Consider the following 17,622-nt stretch of genomic DNA (forward strand, 5'->3'; position numbering starts at 1 on the left):
TTGCCAATTCAAAAAGGGCATTCGGGTACTGGTTTAGATCCCACCTGAACCACTATAAATTTTAGGCGAAGTGACTGGGTCCAGCAGTAGTGGAAAAAAACATGTGTCCCTTAAATTATAAGGTCAGGATTCCAGGCCGACTAAAGCCTATACAAATCTTTAATGTGAATCTTTTGAAGGAGTAACATAAACCTCAGGAGCTGTTGGCCACATCAGCTGTAGTCTCTCAGACAGAGGTTGCTATTGGGGATGATTTTACAGACACCCAGAAAACTGAGTTGCTGTTGCTGATCAGTAGGAACTCTGGTGTCCTTTTAGCCATGCCTGGCCAGATGGGAATTGTGGTTCCCAAGATTGTAGTGGAACCCAGCTTTAAAATACAGATGCGCCTGTATCATCTTCTGGAAACAACAAGTAAGGTAATACGTGAGGAGGTGAAGCAGATTCTTGAGCTTGGTGTAATTCGCAAAAGTAAAAGTAAAAGTGAATGGTAAAAGCTCAGTTATCTGGTCCCAATATTGGATGATTCAGTTCAGTTCTAAATAGATTTTAACATTTGAATAAGATGTCCAAGGTTGATATCTACCTGATGCTGCATATTGATGACTTGTTGGAGAAACTCAAATAAGCCTTGTATATTTCCATCCTGGATCTCACAAAGAAGACTGCATTCGCCACTCCGGATGGGTTGTTTTGAATTGAATTTACCTGGCTTCTTTTTGGTCTCCATGGTGTGCTGCTGACTTTTCAGCGGATGATGGATCAGATTCTGTGACCCCATTCCACATATGCTGTAGTGTATCTCGATGATGTGGTCACTTTTCGTAATGATTCGAGGTCACGTTTCACCTGCCTGCAAATGGTGCTTGGCAGCTTGAGGCTGGCAAGGTGGACAGCTAATCCCTAAGAAGTGTAAATTGGGTATGTCGGAAACACATTATTTGGGGTGGTCCATGGTAAAAGTTTTCATTAAACCTCAGCTGGACAAGGTGGGTGAGGTGCTTGTGTATCTGTGTCCAGAAACGCAGAAGCAGGTTTGAGCTTTTCTCAGTCTTACTGGTTATTACAGATGATTCATTCCTAATTTTGCACTTAGAGCTGCTCTTCTCACTGACCTGATAAGGGGCTTGGGTGGTGAGTGTGAGATTTCTGAGCTCCTTTGAGACCCTCCTCAATTTTGCTGCATGCTAAAATACAGTTGATGCATCTGTGGAGGGTTGCTTGTCTGTCGCCGGAGCAACCACAAGTTCACAGCCTCCCTGAGTAACAAATCTGTCGCCCAATGGTTGATGCGGGGAACATTCTAACTCAGCCACTGACATGGACCTGTTCTTACTTGTGTGCTGTGTCTGTGTATAGAAGTGGTAGCTCTGGGATAAAGTTGGTTTTCTTAAAACCATTGTACTCCGCATCTTCTCTTGGGTGCAAGTCAGTGAATTATGCGTCAAAATACTTGTAAGGTTTCTTACAACTTTGAATAATATGGCATCATAAATACCCTCTCTCACCACTTCACAATGGTAAGCCAAAACAAGTAATGGAGTACAGGAGTATTTAAACTAAAAGAAAGATGTGGGAATATTTCTGAGAAGAAACTTACGCAATTCTAGGTCATAGTCATACAAGTCACCTCTCAGCAAGATATACACAATAGTTCAACAAAGATGGAAAATATTTTTATAATCGGTTAAAGTAGGTAAAGCCTCATTTATTTTATATTTATATATACACAGTGGAAACTTTACTACATACATTCATCTATCACTGACTGGGCAGGACCTATTTGCTTCCAGAATAGCCTGATTAGATTTCTAAAGGGTTAATGAATTCATGCTCCTTGTACCAGCCACATGTTGCAGCAGAAGATAGATTTGTTAGACTAGGGTACATCATTCCACCCTTTTGTCATCTAGGTTTGATAATCCCATGCCTGCTAAGGCTGACAGGAGTGGAGCCTGATGTTGTCTGCTGGTGTTATAGCCTATCCCCTTCAAGAACCAATGGGGTTGTACATTCACAGGAGCCCTTTAACACATAATTGTTTTAGATCTGCCATCGGTACTACTGAAACTGACCTGGACACAATGCCCATATCTGTGACAGGACAGAAATAATAATAATAATATATTTTATTTATATAGCGCCCTTCCCATGCTCAAGGTGCTTATTTAAACAGCAGGGTATATGTAACATTGGGTACAAATATTTCAGCATAGAACACTAAATATAAGTACAGGACATACAAAGCATTAAATAGAATAAAAGATGATAAACTAGAGTAAAATACTAAATTCAATACTGTAAGAAAAGCCTGAACAAATAACATTATTTGTGATATAACACAAATATATACACACTCGCGTGCCAGATAATGTATATGTGTGTTTATGTATGTATATATATATATATATATATATATATATATATATATATATATATATAATGTGTGTATATATATATATATATATATATATATATATAATGTGTATATATATATATATATATATAATTCATTACATTTATATAGCGCTTTTACACACAGACGCAAGCTTCGCTTGCCATTCCCGGGTTTGGTTAACCGCATACAGTATACAATTTAAAGAGATTGTTATTTTCATGGGAATTGTTACATATGCATTATTTTCACTTTTACTTTAAAACTAAAGTAAAAACAATATTTGGAATTAACTTTTCTTCAAGATCGCATTGAATTTTGATTCCGTGTTTGGATTTACATTGTGACAACGTAATGTATAACTGCCTGTGAGTGTATATCGTTTCTTTCTCTCTAATAAACCGACTTTTTCGAATGTTTGTCTCTGTGATTTGTTAATTGTCATAGCAAAAGCTATTCTTATTGGAAACTGAAAACATTTTAATACGAATGTCATATCAAGATCTCCGATATTGCCATTACATCATGATATAACTGTTGCAATGCTCTTGGACTCCATTGATATGATGACGGTAATATTACTGCTTTACCTACTTTGAATTTGTCAAAACTATTGATATTTGAATTTTGAACGTGATCAATGAGACTTTGCATATGTTCTGTTCTACGTTTTGCTTGATTCAATTTAGTAAAGAAGAGACGATTAATTTCGACCTTAAGATACGCATTAATAATGTAATGTTGTGATAGACGTTCAGATGACAGAAGTGGGTTAAATACATTTGGACATATTGCTAATTTAGACCCAAATATTGTGTGGGTGTTATTCGTTTTTCCGAATTCGTGTGTTTCATATTATACGACCATCCTGTTTCGCCATCAGGGAAAAGCAAAGGAAAGAGTAAAGGATCGGAATGAGGCGATTTATTTGACAGAAACGACGAATCGTGCTTTGCTTTTGGATAAACACAAATATCAACTTTGTCTTTGATATCTCCGTCTTTTGAAACTATTATTGCTGACAATTCGTCACATGTTGTTTCGAATTCCACTGTTTTTATAATCGGTAACCTGCTCTGCATGTGTATTACGGCAACGTTTTTGTACCTCCTTACAAAGGTCTACTTTGTCTTCTTGGCAAAAGTCTCCGTCTTGTGGGACTTGCTTCCAAAAAGTCTTGTCTCATTGCAGGATTATTTTAAATATATATATTTGTTCTTAGTATAATATATATGTGTGTGTGTGTATGTATGTATGTATGTATATATATTTATATAAAATATAATATCACACATATATAAAATACACTTGTGTGATTTGCAATGTATAGACAACATTGTGGTGAGCCTTTGTTAGTAGGCCACACACCAACTGGTTATAAAATACATTCAGAAATGTTATTTTTAACCCTGTTGAAGTAGGTCATAGACCTAGAGAAGCAATTTTAATACAAGTTACATTTAAGATTGATTCAACACAGGTTTTCAATTACGAAAGTGGTTGAAAGAGAATTTGGCAGTCAGATCAATTGAGAGGTTTGTGAAGCCCAGTGTAAGGAAAAACTGGAAGGTAATGTCAAAAAATGCATGCAAACACTTGCTTATGGAAAATTAGAATTATCTGTGCTACCTTCAAAACATTGAGTAGGCATTATTGGTAAAGCCTGTCATGTTTGTTTATGTTCTTTCAGGTGAAGAAGGAAAACTGGCTTACCAGCTTGCTGAAGACACACAGGATGGCATCCCACGACTTTTTGCTCCTGGCAGTATGGCTAGCACAGCATTTTAAGACCAATAAATGCATGCCATTTGTGCACTGCTCTGGGCAGTCACTTCAACTGTGCAGAATAACAGTATTAATGATTGCTTGGAAGGTGGGAAACCATTGTTTTAAGAAGAGATATTTATTGCCATATCATTTGGCCTAGTATCCCCTTCCAAAGCAAAGTGGGGTCGGTGCATGGCACCAGCTAACAAAACTAGCTGGTTGAAAAAATTGTAGGCTAAAAGTTCCGGGTTTGACAGGAAAAGTGCCAGCGGTCAAAGCTACAAGAAAACAAAGCAAAAAGGGAATTAAATGTTACACAAGAACCTCTCTGAAGGCATTGCACTTTGAACTTTTGTAAATGGCCAGTAGGCACCAAAAATGTGGAATGTTGCAGTCTGTGTTAAGATTTTTGTTGTTAGTTTGCTGCAAACCAAGCAGAGATGTACTTTTGTGGAGGAACATGGTTCAAACTGGGAAGCTGTTTAATCATTCACTTTGTGGAGCTGCTGCAACTCAGTGTCATAGGAAATTTAACCACTTGTATGTGAGAATTATTTCTTTACTATTTTCTCTACTTGAACCTGGTTTGTTTTTATTTCAATACATGGTGCATAGCACACAGTGGCCCCCTGGTGGTAGCCTTCACAAAATTACCAAGAGTAATAAATTTAAAGCTAAAGATTGTGAATTTGTATTTCATTATTTGTGTATAGTATAAATTTTAATGTGCAATAAATGGTAAAACAAAATAAAAATAATGTTGAGTTTCTTGTTACCACTAGAATGCCTTGAAGGTTTTATCAAATTTTATTTTTGCTGTGTCACTGCATTGCAGAAAGCAGCTCAACTGTGAGGAGTTGTGTTGTACTTCTGTAGCTTATCCTTTCCAAATTTCAGAAAAAGGCTACATTAAGAGATTCAAATCCAATTGTTGCCCGTGAACATGAAATGTGAAAGTTTGTAAATGACCAAGATTGTTGGAAATAACATCCTTCAAAGTTCATCTAGTCCATGTAAATGATACAATTAAGCCAATACATGGAAGAAGAACTAAAAAGTGTCACATTTGCAGTTTATTTGTGCAAAATCCAGTAAACAACAAAAATGAACATCAAAAATTTAAATAAGTGAACAGAATGTTAAACTATCTTCCCAGTTTGAGCCCTTGATATAAATGTAACACATTTTTGGTAAAATTGTTCTATTTTATATATTATTTTAATAGGGTCAAGACAGGAGTACACCAGGAACAACCCGGTTAAGAGAGGAAAAAAGCCACTTTAATTCAAGTGCCTCATGTTGCAATGAAAATCGTTTTAAGTTTTAAAAAAAAAAAATAATTATTTAAGACAAATGTAGTGGCATATTAGTTAAACTGCAGTGCAATTTAAAATATTTTATTTTCTGATTGTGGGACATAAATATTAAAATGATTTACACTGATTTTTTCTATTAAGTATATATTGTATGTAATATACATTACCTTAAATTTAACTATAAGCAAAATAATAAAATTTTCTGTATAATTTTGTTTGTATGCTTGAATTGTGATTTTAGTGAGCTCTTTAATCAGTGTGACATTTCGCATTGAGAAAGGCCTTAGTGCTTTATATGCCCTCCTTTTACTACTTAAGCATAGTACTTATTTTGTGCTGTCCTGATGTAATCCTGTAACAACTGGTGACCTGTGATGATATGGGCTACCATTTCCTTCCTGATAAACACTGGCATAGCACTGCATAAAGAAAGTTCTGGAAACAGTTCCTGAAAAGAAAGATCCCTCTCTGGCAAAGGAAAAGCCCTGTAAATGTCTTTATGGTTAGCCAGAAGCACCAGAGGAGGGAATTTTTCTAAAGCATGAACATGAAATACAGGTTTAGACAATTATTGTCCAGTGTTAGGGGATCCCCACTTTTACCACCCTCTATCTGTAAAATAAATAACAGGCAATCTGGAAGCTGCAATTGTTCCTTTAACTCTGGGTCAGCTCAGGTTTGAATTGGCTAAAAGGAGCACCCCCTGGAATCTCCTTGACCTTTAAAGTAACACTAGAATAGGGTATAAAGACTTTTGCCTGTGGCAGTCTAATTGAATCTAGAGTTGGGAGTGACCTGACCACAAAATAAGGTGGTCAGTGAAGTTGAGTAAAGGTAGGAGAGTGTTTTGCTTGGTTTTTTAACTGTGCAATTGAACAAACCAACCTTATCGAACAAACAGAAAGAAGAGCCTGTAAAAACAGACACAAGGTGCAACAGGGTTTTATTTTATTTTTTGTTATCAGTTGACACCCTTTGATCATTTCTCAGTTTGTATTTAGTTTAATAAAGCCATCACTCTTGATATATAGTATCTTGGGTTTTCCTTGCTTTTGTTCCAGGTTAGGATTACTCTAGCCCATGCATATTATACAGTATAAAGTATCTTTATTTTTCTGAAATATCTTAATCTAATTTTAGGTGCTGTTTCTGGCAAAATCAGGTACAAGGTAGAAACCCTACCTGTCTAGAAACTAATATTAAAATTGTAAGAAATTAAAAATTTTCTATTCATTAATCACCAATTTATAAAAATTCCAAGACAAGTGCAGTGACTGTTGTAAGGAGGAGTCCTCCAATCTAAAATGATTATCACCTCCTGCACAAATGTACATCAAGTGGACATTCCAGGTTTACTCTTACAAACCAGGACAACATATCGTTACTCTGTACTACATATTTTATTTTCAAAATTTAAAATATTTGTTCCATTTTTAATATAGCATTTTAACTCTCAAGACCTAATTATTACATTAACACTTAACTGTTGATGAGAGAGGGGTAGGGAGCATGCATTGATACACTGCGTTGCCGCACCCACCACACAATGAACAACCTAGACTGGGACCTGAATGCAGCCATGCAACGGGTGACACCTCAGCACCACACAGGGACATGATACAAAATATAGGTCTATTCACATTGTTTTAACAAAGGGGTTTACACTTACTGGCCTTATAAGGGAATGGAAACTATGCAGGAATCTAATGTAGTTAGTGCTTATTAGTCCTTGATACTATGCAGCCACTGTAATAGAATATCTTGTGCCTTTACTGCTTGGGCAAGTCCAAAGGGTATTGATTTATTATTAACATTTACATCATTTAGCAGACGCTCTTATCCAGAGCGACTTACAACAGTGTTTGATAGTTTGTTTTTTTTTTTTGTTTTTTTTCGCATACCCCTTGGGGTCAGAGCGCAGGGTTAGCCATTGTACAGCACCCCCTGGAGCAATTACAGGTTAAGGGCCTCGCTCAAGGGCCCAGCAGAGTAGGATCTCTTTTGGGACTGACGGGGATTCGAACCGGCAACCTTCGGGATACCAGCACAGATCCTTAGCCTCAGAGCCACCACTCCGCCCTACAACCCTCTGTATGGGATTTTGGACAGACATGTCTGTAATATTCAGAATTTGTTTTTCACATAAAATGAACATTTACTTTTGTCTTTAATTATACAAAATTATGTGAATTACACTAATGTTGTTACTTAGAAGTGATGACCATGCACTTTTCTCATATTGCAAGGTCTAGAAACATGTATTTCTGCACACACTAGCTTCACACAGATGATATCGGGCAGGAATATTAAATAATGCAATTAACCAGTAAAAATATTTTTGTACTTTTGTAGAAGTAGGTTAAATCCCAACTATGCATTCCTCAAGCTGTCCAATGTGTCTTCATAAGCTATTTGTTTCATCTTTTATCTGTCAAACATGCATGCTAGATTAAGTATGTACAGCATGAGTGTGAAAGAGTGCACAAATACTCATTTGGAAGTTCTAGTATCCTGTCTGAGACTGGATTCTGCCTTGCACACAACACTGCTTTGATCCTAAAATTGAATCAAGTGGTTGCAGAAAATGGAAGGATTGAAGAATTAAGTGTACCTTCAATGGATAATAAAACAGTATCACATTCTGAACAATATGTAGTGCCACAATTATCACTAAGCTGTTTTTCTTTAAAAACTATGTATAAAACTAAATCATTAATCATTGCTGCATTTGGGAAGATTTGTTAAATTCCACTATAGTCTATCATGACATTCAATAAGTTGATGCATCAAAGTGTAATAAACAACAAAAATGTAGCAAGAATGTATAAATTGTGTTAGGAATGTTAATTGACTTTAGCTTCAAACATTTTTTTACATAAGACACAGTATTATGAAGGTGAATTGACTCCAGTAAGCTAGATGTATTGCTATCTTGTGGAACTGAGAAAAAAAACTTTTTGAATGTGTAAAACTGCTTTATCAGTTTTTTAAGAGGGGTCCATACAAATGAATAAGAGACATACTGATAAAGTAGAATTAATGGCTACATTGTTTAGTTATTTATTAATCATTAGTAGTCATTTTCCAATGATAAAATGTGCCAGTTTTATTAACTACAAAATGATGTTCCTTCACCCAAGTGACTATATTGATTTTCAAAGGAGGTTTTTATAGATATGAAAGTACTTCTTTAAGGCAGGTACTTCAAAGTTCAGTCCTGGGATACCTCTGTGGTTGTGTTTTCATTCCTACCAATTTCACAAATAAATGATTCAGTCTTCCTTCTAAATGACCTCATTGTTTAATTAGTGTTTTTCTTCTCTTACATTCACAAATACATTCTAGTATATTCACATGTAAGAAAAGTTAACAAATTTCCATTTTTGCCATATCTTTAAATGTTAACTTCTTACTTTTTTTGTAGTACTAGGGTGTTGTACCGTGTTAGCCATTATGAATGTAGAGAAAAGCCAAGCAAAATGACACCTTTTATTGGCTAACTAAAAAGATTACAATATGCAAGCTTTCAAGGCAACTCAGGCAAGATGTACTCTACAAAGATGTAATTACTTTTTTTGTAAATTCACCTTTTTCTGAGGCATTTACCAAATACTGGTGGTTAGTGATGAACAATACTGACGCAGGTGCCAATGACACTGAATGCTAAAACAGGCCTGCTACTTCAATGTTACATTCCATTTGTAGGCTAATTAATGATAAAAGCATAACTAAGTGGTCAGGTTCAGTCCTCCGGACCACCTTAACTGCAGGGGTTAATCCAAATACATCTTGCTTTTATTAGACAAGCTGTTATTTCCCAATTTCTTACTTTTTTGCAGCATTTCAGAAATTACACAGTGGGTTTGCTAAATTTTTAGTGGCTTATAACAAGCATTTGTGTGTGTGTGTGTGTTTTTTTTTTTTTTTTTTTTGCTTTTTAAGAATTTGCTCTATGTTCTGGTAGCAGCTTCCCTTTAGTATTCAATGTCATTTGCATCCTTGTCTGCACTGTTAATAACTAATCCTCGATAAATGGATACTGTTAAGTCGGTAAAGTCCACAGGAAATGGTGAATTAAAAAGAATACGGTAAAAAAGTTAAAGATGTGGCAAAATGGGCACATGTCTTAATTTTGTTTACATGGTGATATACTAGTGCATACCTGAAAGCAAAATAAGAGAATAAAAAGACCAATTAAACTATTAGCTAATTTTGAAGTAAGACCGAAACATTTTTGTGAAACTGTCTGGAATAAGAAATCCACAGCCACAGTGGTACCCCAAGACTTAATTTGGGTGGTCTTACTTTAAAGGAAACACAAGAAAGTTAAAATCACATAGCACTTGCCAGTTAACGTTTTGATAAACTGAAATACAAAACCAAGCACAAAAAACCTCTGATGGGTTTTAGAGTACGACTTAATAAATGCCCGCCGCTGTGCAGTAAGGACGCATGTCACAGTTAACAGCACACTTCTTCAATCCTAAAAGAGGCAAAAAAGTGACGTGAATGACCAGCTACTCCTTGTTTCGTATGTTCCTCTGATCGTGCAAACAAAGCGCGCCAAACTCAAAAAGCATACCATAGGTATAGTTTTAATAACTATTGTACAACGACCGTTTTTGTTGGGAGTATGTGAATTTCCCCTTGGGATTAATAAAGTATCTAAAGTTACAGTATATATAGTGTTAACAGTAGCACAAACTGCTTTATTCTGTTTAAAATGCATTTGCAGAGCACGTAGATATACATTCAGAATTCTTACGTTAAAACGATAAGTATTATTTATTGATCTCAACCCCTATAAATGTAACGTACACTCAATAGATTCGCGTGTTGCAATATCAGAAAACCGCTGACGCTCTGATCGCAGCAATTTGCATAAATAAACCTTTACCCGTGACGCCACGCGAAAAACGGTGTCCTAAAAACACGATTTGCTGCTCTGCTTTTCATTTTCGGGGCGCTGTTGGGATGTTTTCCCTTTGCCTCCGCCTTCCGCCACTTCAGAGAACCCCACGACATCCTGCCACTCAAATTCAAAAAATGGCGCTTAAGTTCAAGGCGCGCGCGTGCGCACCCACAATCCAGTGTAAAAGCACACATCCCCCCGCCTTGGCGCCTGCGGGCCCGATTACTTTGCGCAGGCGCACGACAGGTCTGCGGGCCGCCATTTTGTGCAGAATCTACTCTGTTGAAGCGGGAGAGGATAAAAAGCCACCAGAGGAGGCGAACGCTTCTTATCACCGATTGTTGGTGGATCCCTTTTGGGAGCCCCTAAAAAAACTTTAAATTGTGAGAAAGACGGCTCGGGAGAAGAAAAACCAGGTAATCTTGCATTACTTTTCGGAAAACGAAAAGGGGGGATTTTTGCAGGAGCTTTCTCCGGCCTCTAGGTGTCACGATGGGGCTCCGGTCCTGGCGGCTGGCGGGGGGTGTTTGTCTCCCTCTATCGTTATCGAAAATTTTTAGGAAAAACATTTATAACCCAGAAGTTCTCGATATTGTTAAAGTGTTTTGCAGTTTCTGTAGCTAACGAGTTCTGAGATATTCGTGGATGACTTGTATTTTTAAGGCTTCGCTGTTTTGCAAGTAGGTTTAGGCCAGGCGTCCATTTTCTTTTTTTCTTTGTTTCCTCTTTAGAGAAGGTAGAGAGCAAAACCGCGACTTATGAGGATACTTAATTCCAGAGAGAGCAATTAAATAGTAAAACTCTTCTTCCAATATGTTAAAGCAGGAAATTGCTTAAGTCTTCAAGCATAGTATCTTTAGCAGAGGCGATAAATAGGAAAAAACATGCCGAGATAAGCCGCAGTTCCCAGCTTCCGAGAAACGTATGTGTTTTCGCCATACTGGCGGAACACGGAGACGTATCTTTAGCAATTCAGATCTTCTCGTCCTCTGTCTGACATTTTTTTCCTCGGCGTCTGCATGTATGTACATTTCCAAGAGTTAGAAAAAAGGGGTGCGTCCAATATTTGTAGAGTTTAACTAGACCCGGGCTGTGAGCCAGATGGAGCCGCACTAAAAGTCATACACAACTGTCAATTCTTCCCCACCCACGGTTACTCCGGATTAAAATGTGGTAAAGTTCTATAGTCCCGAGAGTGCGTCGATTTTGGCCGCAGGTGTGTAGTTCTGTCCGCGTGTGCCTGCGCGGACTCGGGTTTCGATGGTGGCTTTCCCACGGCGCGCGACCTGCAACCGGCGCTGCTTCTCTTCAGAATTTCAAACGGAATCCCTTTCCATCTAAATGGAGTGAACAGTCGAGAGCTCCCTCTACAACCCGGCTGCTTGAAGAACACCACTTCTGTATTACCGGGGAGGGGTGGAGTGGAGGTTGATATTTCTTAGTTGTGTGAAGGTGGTTGCAAAATCTTTAGATCTCGTTGTATGAAGCTCACTCAGTTGAGACAAAATTATTGTATTTTTGAGTAAATGATTCTGGCTTCCTTGTTTGTGAACAAAGAAAGAAACGGGTCCATGGTTCACTGTAAATCACCCCTTTTAGAGAATACGGAGTCAAAGGCAAACGTATTTTGGTGCCACTTTGGTATTTTGTGGGTTTTTTTTTGTGCACTCCATGTGTTCGAGGGCTTGTAATGTACTGTCGAGATATATATAATATATTAGTGATGTAAATAGATTGATATTAATTCTACACCTTTACCATCCATATACTGTATTTTCTAATTCTCGTAGTCCATGTAATCGGTCCAAGCATTTGACGAAATATTTTTTTTTTAATTCAATCCTTAAATGTAGAGTTTCATAAAATACTTAGATGGAACACACCGTTACCACAGTGGAGGCATACCTGTGAAATGCAGGTTTCAGCTTTGCTGTCCGTTGGTCAGCGGACCCTAAACCTTTTTTTTTTTTTTTTCCATTGATTGCCGATACTACCATATGGGGTAACTTGATTTACGTTTGTGGTGCAAATTACTGTATTTAACTAGTGCCTTCCCATTTTGATTATATTTTAAATGATCACTAAGCCACAGAAAAATTAGCCTGCTGTTTGTGCTGCAAAGCACTTTCCCATGAGCAGTCCCCATTATTTCAGAGAGCTCGATTCATGGTATCATGAATCCATAGTAGCAACTTTTATTTGACGGTTTCAGGTTTAACTTAAATAACAAACTGATGCGATTCCAAAGCATTCGTAAAGTACTTATTTGGAAAAAAAATATATAATTAAGAACCTAAAATTGCATTGTATTAATTCCCTGCATTTAATTTGTGGAGAAGATTATATTCTTCACTGCATTGTACATCTAATGACCATTTTTTTCTTCAACATCTGCTCAGGTTTATTCTGTGTTCATCTGAATAGAGCAGCATTTAATTTTTATGACAAATCCTGCAGCACACTCTGATAAACTCTGTTCCGCAAAGGTGGGTTGTTCTTTCATCTCAGATCCTTATGTGTAAATGTAACCAAATAAACCTTTTGTGGGGACACGTATCCAACTTTATTTTACAAAAGGTAATGGAGGGTTTTTTTGTTTTTTTTTTAACCAGTAAATCACTAATGCAAAGGTTTCTGTATACATTATTTGCCAGTTTTTTGTTTTAATTGCTACTCACTCACTTTTTTATTTTAAAATTGAATTGGTACTTTTTAATTTCAGCACTGATAATTCTTTAATTAGTATTAGTTTTATTAAATATTTTGTATAGGGATTTGTGTGAGGTTTTTTACTTTTTGTAAAGCAGTTGTTAGGTGCTACATAAAGTTTATTATTGTTAAATGAATACACCACCCAAAAATATTTTTGCTTTGCACCCAAACCATAAACTATCGTCTATGGAGGAGGTGCGAAAGCTTTAGATTTGTCAAAAATTTCGATGTCCGCCTCTTAATGATGGGCGTGTGTGTCAGTTTCTTGAGGACAGTCTAGAGCCAAAACGTCTAGACAGAAAAATACTTGCCTCGAAACTTAAACCTGTTATGAGAGGACAATGTGCTGAATAGTTTTTGAGCCAAATCGTACAAGAGAAAGGCACTCTAGAGGAACCCTCAAAAACCGTAATTCTGCAATTATGAATTCGGTGGTTGCCAGTTCTGTACAATGGCAGACAATGTGTAAGTGGAAAAAGAAAAAAATCTTGCATTACTTGTATTGCATAATCCACTGTCTGTTATCCAGTTGCTTACCCAAAACATGGAAAACAAATGCTGCTTTTGTAAAATATTGTTAAATCTCTTATATAAAAAAACCTTGGGACGAGACATTTTCAGAGAGAGAATTTCACGTCTTGTGGGGCGAAACTTTGTGCTGAGAGATTAATTGAAAACCAAACGGGTCCAAGTGGGGGCGAAAATAAGACAAACAGTAGAAGAAGAAAAAACGGAGTGGAAGACAAAGTAGAATGTCGTAAAGAGGTTCAAAAACATTGGCGCGATACATATGCAGAGCAGGGTAGAGATTATGAAAGTACTAAAATTTTAAAGTCTCAAAAAACTGACAGTAAAAATCACATTAGCGCTAACAAACAGAAATGATTACTCTGAAATAACAGAACAGTGAAAAGAGATTGAATATATGGACATAGGTGATATGACAGAGTTACTAGAAGTTTAATTTCAAAGAAACCACAATTCAGTCAGATGTATTAGAAATTCTACAGTCAATGATGGATACAAATCCATACGTCCAGAAGTATCGCACTTAACATGAAATGCATCTGAAAAACATGGACAAATATGTTTTCAAGGATTTTTATATGAATCCGAAACATCACGCTCACTTTTATAATAAACCAACATGTGACGAATTGTCAGTGATAGTAGTTTCAAAAGATGGAGATATCAAAGACCGTTTATCTTTGTGTTTATCCAAAAGCATGGAACTTTCATCACAAGTGGCAGATCCGGGAAATGACTAGCACGTAGGGCCTGCACGGGGGTTGGCCAGCGAAGCAAGCAGGGGGCAGAACCCCTAGTACATCCAAAATTAACAGCATATACCCAAAGAGTAAACTCGGGGGCTCATGGGAGAGACTTGTTGAATTGAACACAGGGCTCTTGACCAAGAAATGATGGGAAGAGGCAGGCCTTCAAGTCGAAAGGTCTTAAAACTTAAATATTTATTGGAAGCCATTATAATGAATAGAGACCTAGGGATTTTCTGTCTGTCTTGCTCAATATGATTTTCTGCTTCTCTTTCAAAATAACTGTAGATGAACTTTTCAGGTATCTTAAAATATTTATATATTAAACAATACTGTTGCTAATTGTGTGTAAGATACAAGCTAATGAACCAGCTTTTTTGTACTCTGCCTATTGGGTAGAGGTGACATGTGTAGTATGTAGATTCATATTGCTCAATATGAGATATTTAAGACAATACAATCATGGAGGTTTGCCTTAAATTTATCCATGCCTTCTCAGTGACAGCAGTAAATAACTACTACAAATTTATCTAATTCTTAACTGAGCAGCTAGAGTATTGTGGAACTGCCTGATTTTGTTTTAACACTTTCTAAAGCCAACCTTGCATGCACTGTGATATTTCAAAGTGCAAGCAGCAGAAAAGTAAAATTGCTGCATTCCGAATATCGCAAAAGGCAACATTCTAGGTAATAGATGGTGTAGACGCCCAAATAAAGGAGATTGGGAAAGTGACATTAAACATTGATGGGTTTAGAATGCAAGAAATAGCAGTGTTGGTGGACAAGTCAGTAATATACTATGGTAGAGTAATCTGCTTTGTTATGAATCAATTGGTAAATTAGAACTGAGCTACTTGTCCTAACGTGCATACTGATTACAGGAAGTTGCACTTAATATTGTACGTGTGTTTTATTAAATTTTTTTTTTAAAAAGTTATGCTTTTTTTTTTTTTTGCTGTATAGCATTGCTCCACTTCATTGAACTAAATTCTTTCAATCATTAAATATGGGTAGGCAGCATCGTCACATTTTAAAGTGAAATAGCATTACAGATTTAACAGTGGTCAAGTGAAGTGTGTCTCATGCTAGGTGAGCATATGCAGGCAAAATTCTGAACAGTTTAATTGTGCAGTAAATTTTTATTTGGTTTGGTGGGCTTAGGTAGTGTTTGCCCAGGGGGCTCAACAATTGTGTTTCCTAAGTAAATTATTATGCAAGACAATCCCTAATACATATACAATAAAGTTGGACACTAGTGTGATTCCTGTGCACATGAGGATGGTTAAATGCTTATGATGCAGGTAGCTTATGCCTTTCTGTATCTTCACCACCACAAGAAAATAGATGAATGGATACTGAATTTGCCTTTGTTAATGTCTGTATTTTTATTGCTACTAATCTCTGTCAGGAGTGATTTTTTTATTTACACCAATTTAATGCCACCCTACATGTTTTTGTCATGAAAACACTGTCAGACATAAGGAGTGTCATTTACATATTGATTTCCTTGTTATTTATGACAATGAGAAAAATCATACATAAATCATTAGAGGTAGTGCCAAAACTTCATGTGGATCCAACCAGACTAAAATTCAAGTCCTTAAAACTTAGATGCCAGTGTTGCTTTATTTGCATAAGTACCCACCTCTAAAGTATTTTTTTCCTTATTTTATGAGCAACTAATTTTCAACAGCCCACTGTATCACCTCAGTGAAGCAGTCGATTGATGACCTAATTGTTGTATTTTTTTTTTTCCATTTATAAACGCAAATGTTTGACAGTAAACTGTGAAAGCTGTTGCTTCTGAGTTGTATTTAAATAGCTGTGAAAATTTCTAAAGACGAAGATTCTCAGTTATAGTGCTGTTGGTTAATTGAATGTATCAGAATTAGTATGCAACTAACTTGGAATTTTTGTATACTATATATGATTTTTTTTTTTCTTTTCTTCCAAGGGCTAATATTAAGCTGCTAGTTCTTTTTACTCTTTGAATATTCCACATACCACTGCATGTGACTAAAACATTCTTGAAGTTGACCAGTTTTTTTTTTTTTTTTTTTTTTTGTTACTGGCCTTGGCTTTTGTTGATGTTCACTGTGAAATACAATTTTAGGGGAAACCATTCTTTTGAGTTAAAACGGGTAATCAGTAAGAATAATGGGATTTCTGGAGTTTTTTCTGTTATTACTTTTACATTTACAATTTTCGCTTGTTTTTCTCTCAAGCATTACTTCATGCTTTTCATCAGTGATAGCCAGACAAAGTTGTACCTTATTACAAACAGCAATGTCATTTAGAGACTGTACATTTAGGTGGGGTCAATGACTTGAACATTTTAATTTTTGGGGTTGTTTTCTGTGGTGGTTAAGGTAGAACAAAATAACGGCTGGAACTGTGATGTGGATGCTTCTTAAACAATTACTAAGGGTTATGTACTGGCCAACTTAAAGCACTGGTTTTGTCCCTGTAAATGTGTTACAGTGACATCTTTTTTGGTAGAAATAAGAACACACGTTCAGAAATATAAACAGTGAAGGGAGAAACTTCATGAAGGAAGTGCAAAACGGGAGGATTTGAGGATTGTACAGACAAGAACAGGTAGAAATAATCTTGTGAACTATAGTATATGCACAGCTGTCCACCCCCTCCCTTTTGCTTGTGTGAATCACATTGACTGAGCTATGCTAATGTTAATACTGAAACAGTCACTACCTGCTTGTGTTGGACATGAGGATACCACTGCTGTTGTATTTCACCTTCCCTGCTTGGCAACCCAACTTGAACTTTATTCCTAAATACGTCTTACCTGAGCTTTGTGAAAACATACAGGAGTAATTCTGTGGTCTCAATGCCTTGTTTGCCCTCACAATGGATTATACATTTTACATGACATTTTGGAGTCATTTTGAGATTGGAGCTTGTTTATTTTGGTATGTAGTATCTTGTTGGTTTGCTATCATTTGAGTTAACTTTAGTGTATAATTTCATTTTCCTGTGTAGAACACTGTTTTTGCTAATTCCACCCTATTACTAGTGCAGTTGTTCTGTCAGTGACCTTCATTTGCATTCATGGAAAGCCCTGCAACTCTACCATTATTTAAGTACATCTTGTGTATGCACTGATGATCTCGCACACAGTTAAGTCTTCAGCTACTCTGTATGTCCTAGATCTTGATACTGGCATTTACGTGATATGATATAAACCACATTCTTGGTTGATTTGTTAGTAGGTGGCTGTTTGACTGT

At 36.6% G+C, this 17,622-nt stretch overlaps 2 protein-coding genes across 6 annotated transcripts in view; both read left to right on the forward strand.

Moving 5' to 3' along the window:
* The window catches only part of ripor1 (RHO family interacting cell polarization regulator 1), a 299,969-nt gene extending 294,281 nt beyond the window's left edge, over positions 1-5,688 (forward strand). For all 5 annotated transcript variants that reach the window (XM_028809409.2, XM_028809408.2, XM_028809406.2 and 2 more), the window contains one exon: positions 4,086-5,688. In XM_028809409.2, coding sequence (XP_028665242.2) covers positions 4,086-4,183 — 98 coding nt within the window. In that variant the 3' untranslated portion in view covers positions 4,184-5,688. The remainder of the gene's footprint in view (positions 1-4,085) is intronic.
* Positions 5,689-10,636: 4,948 nt separating this feature from the next.
* Positions 10,637-17,622, forward strand: part of ctcf (CCCTC-binding factor (zinc finger protein)) — a 66,068-nt gene continuing 59,082 nt past the window's right edge. The window contains exon 1 of the mRNA XM_028809413.2: positions 10,637-10,806. The gene's annotated coding sequence lies outside the window, so the exon portion shown is untranslated. The remainder of the gene's footprint in view (positions 10,807-17,622) is intronic.

The sequence above is a fragment of the Erpetoichthys calabaricus genome, chromosome 9, assembly GCF_900747795.2.
Source record: "Erpetoichthys calabaricus chromosome 9, fErpCal1.3, whole genome shotgun sequence".
Taxonomy (NCBI): domain Eukaryota; kingdom Metazoa; phylum Chordata; class Cladistia; order Polypteriformes; family Polypteridae; genus Erpetoichthys; species Erpetoichthys calabaricus.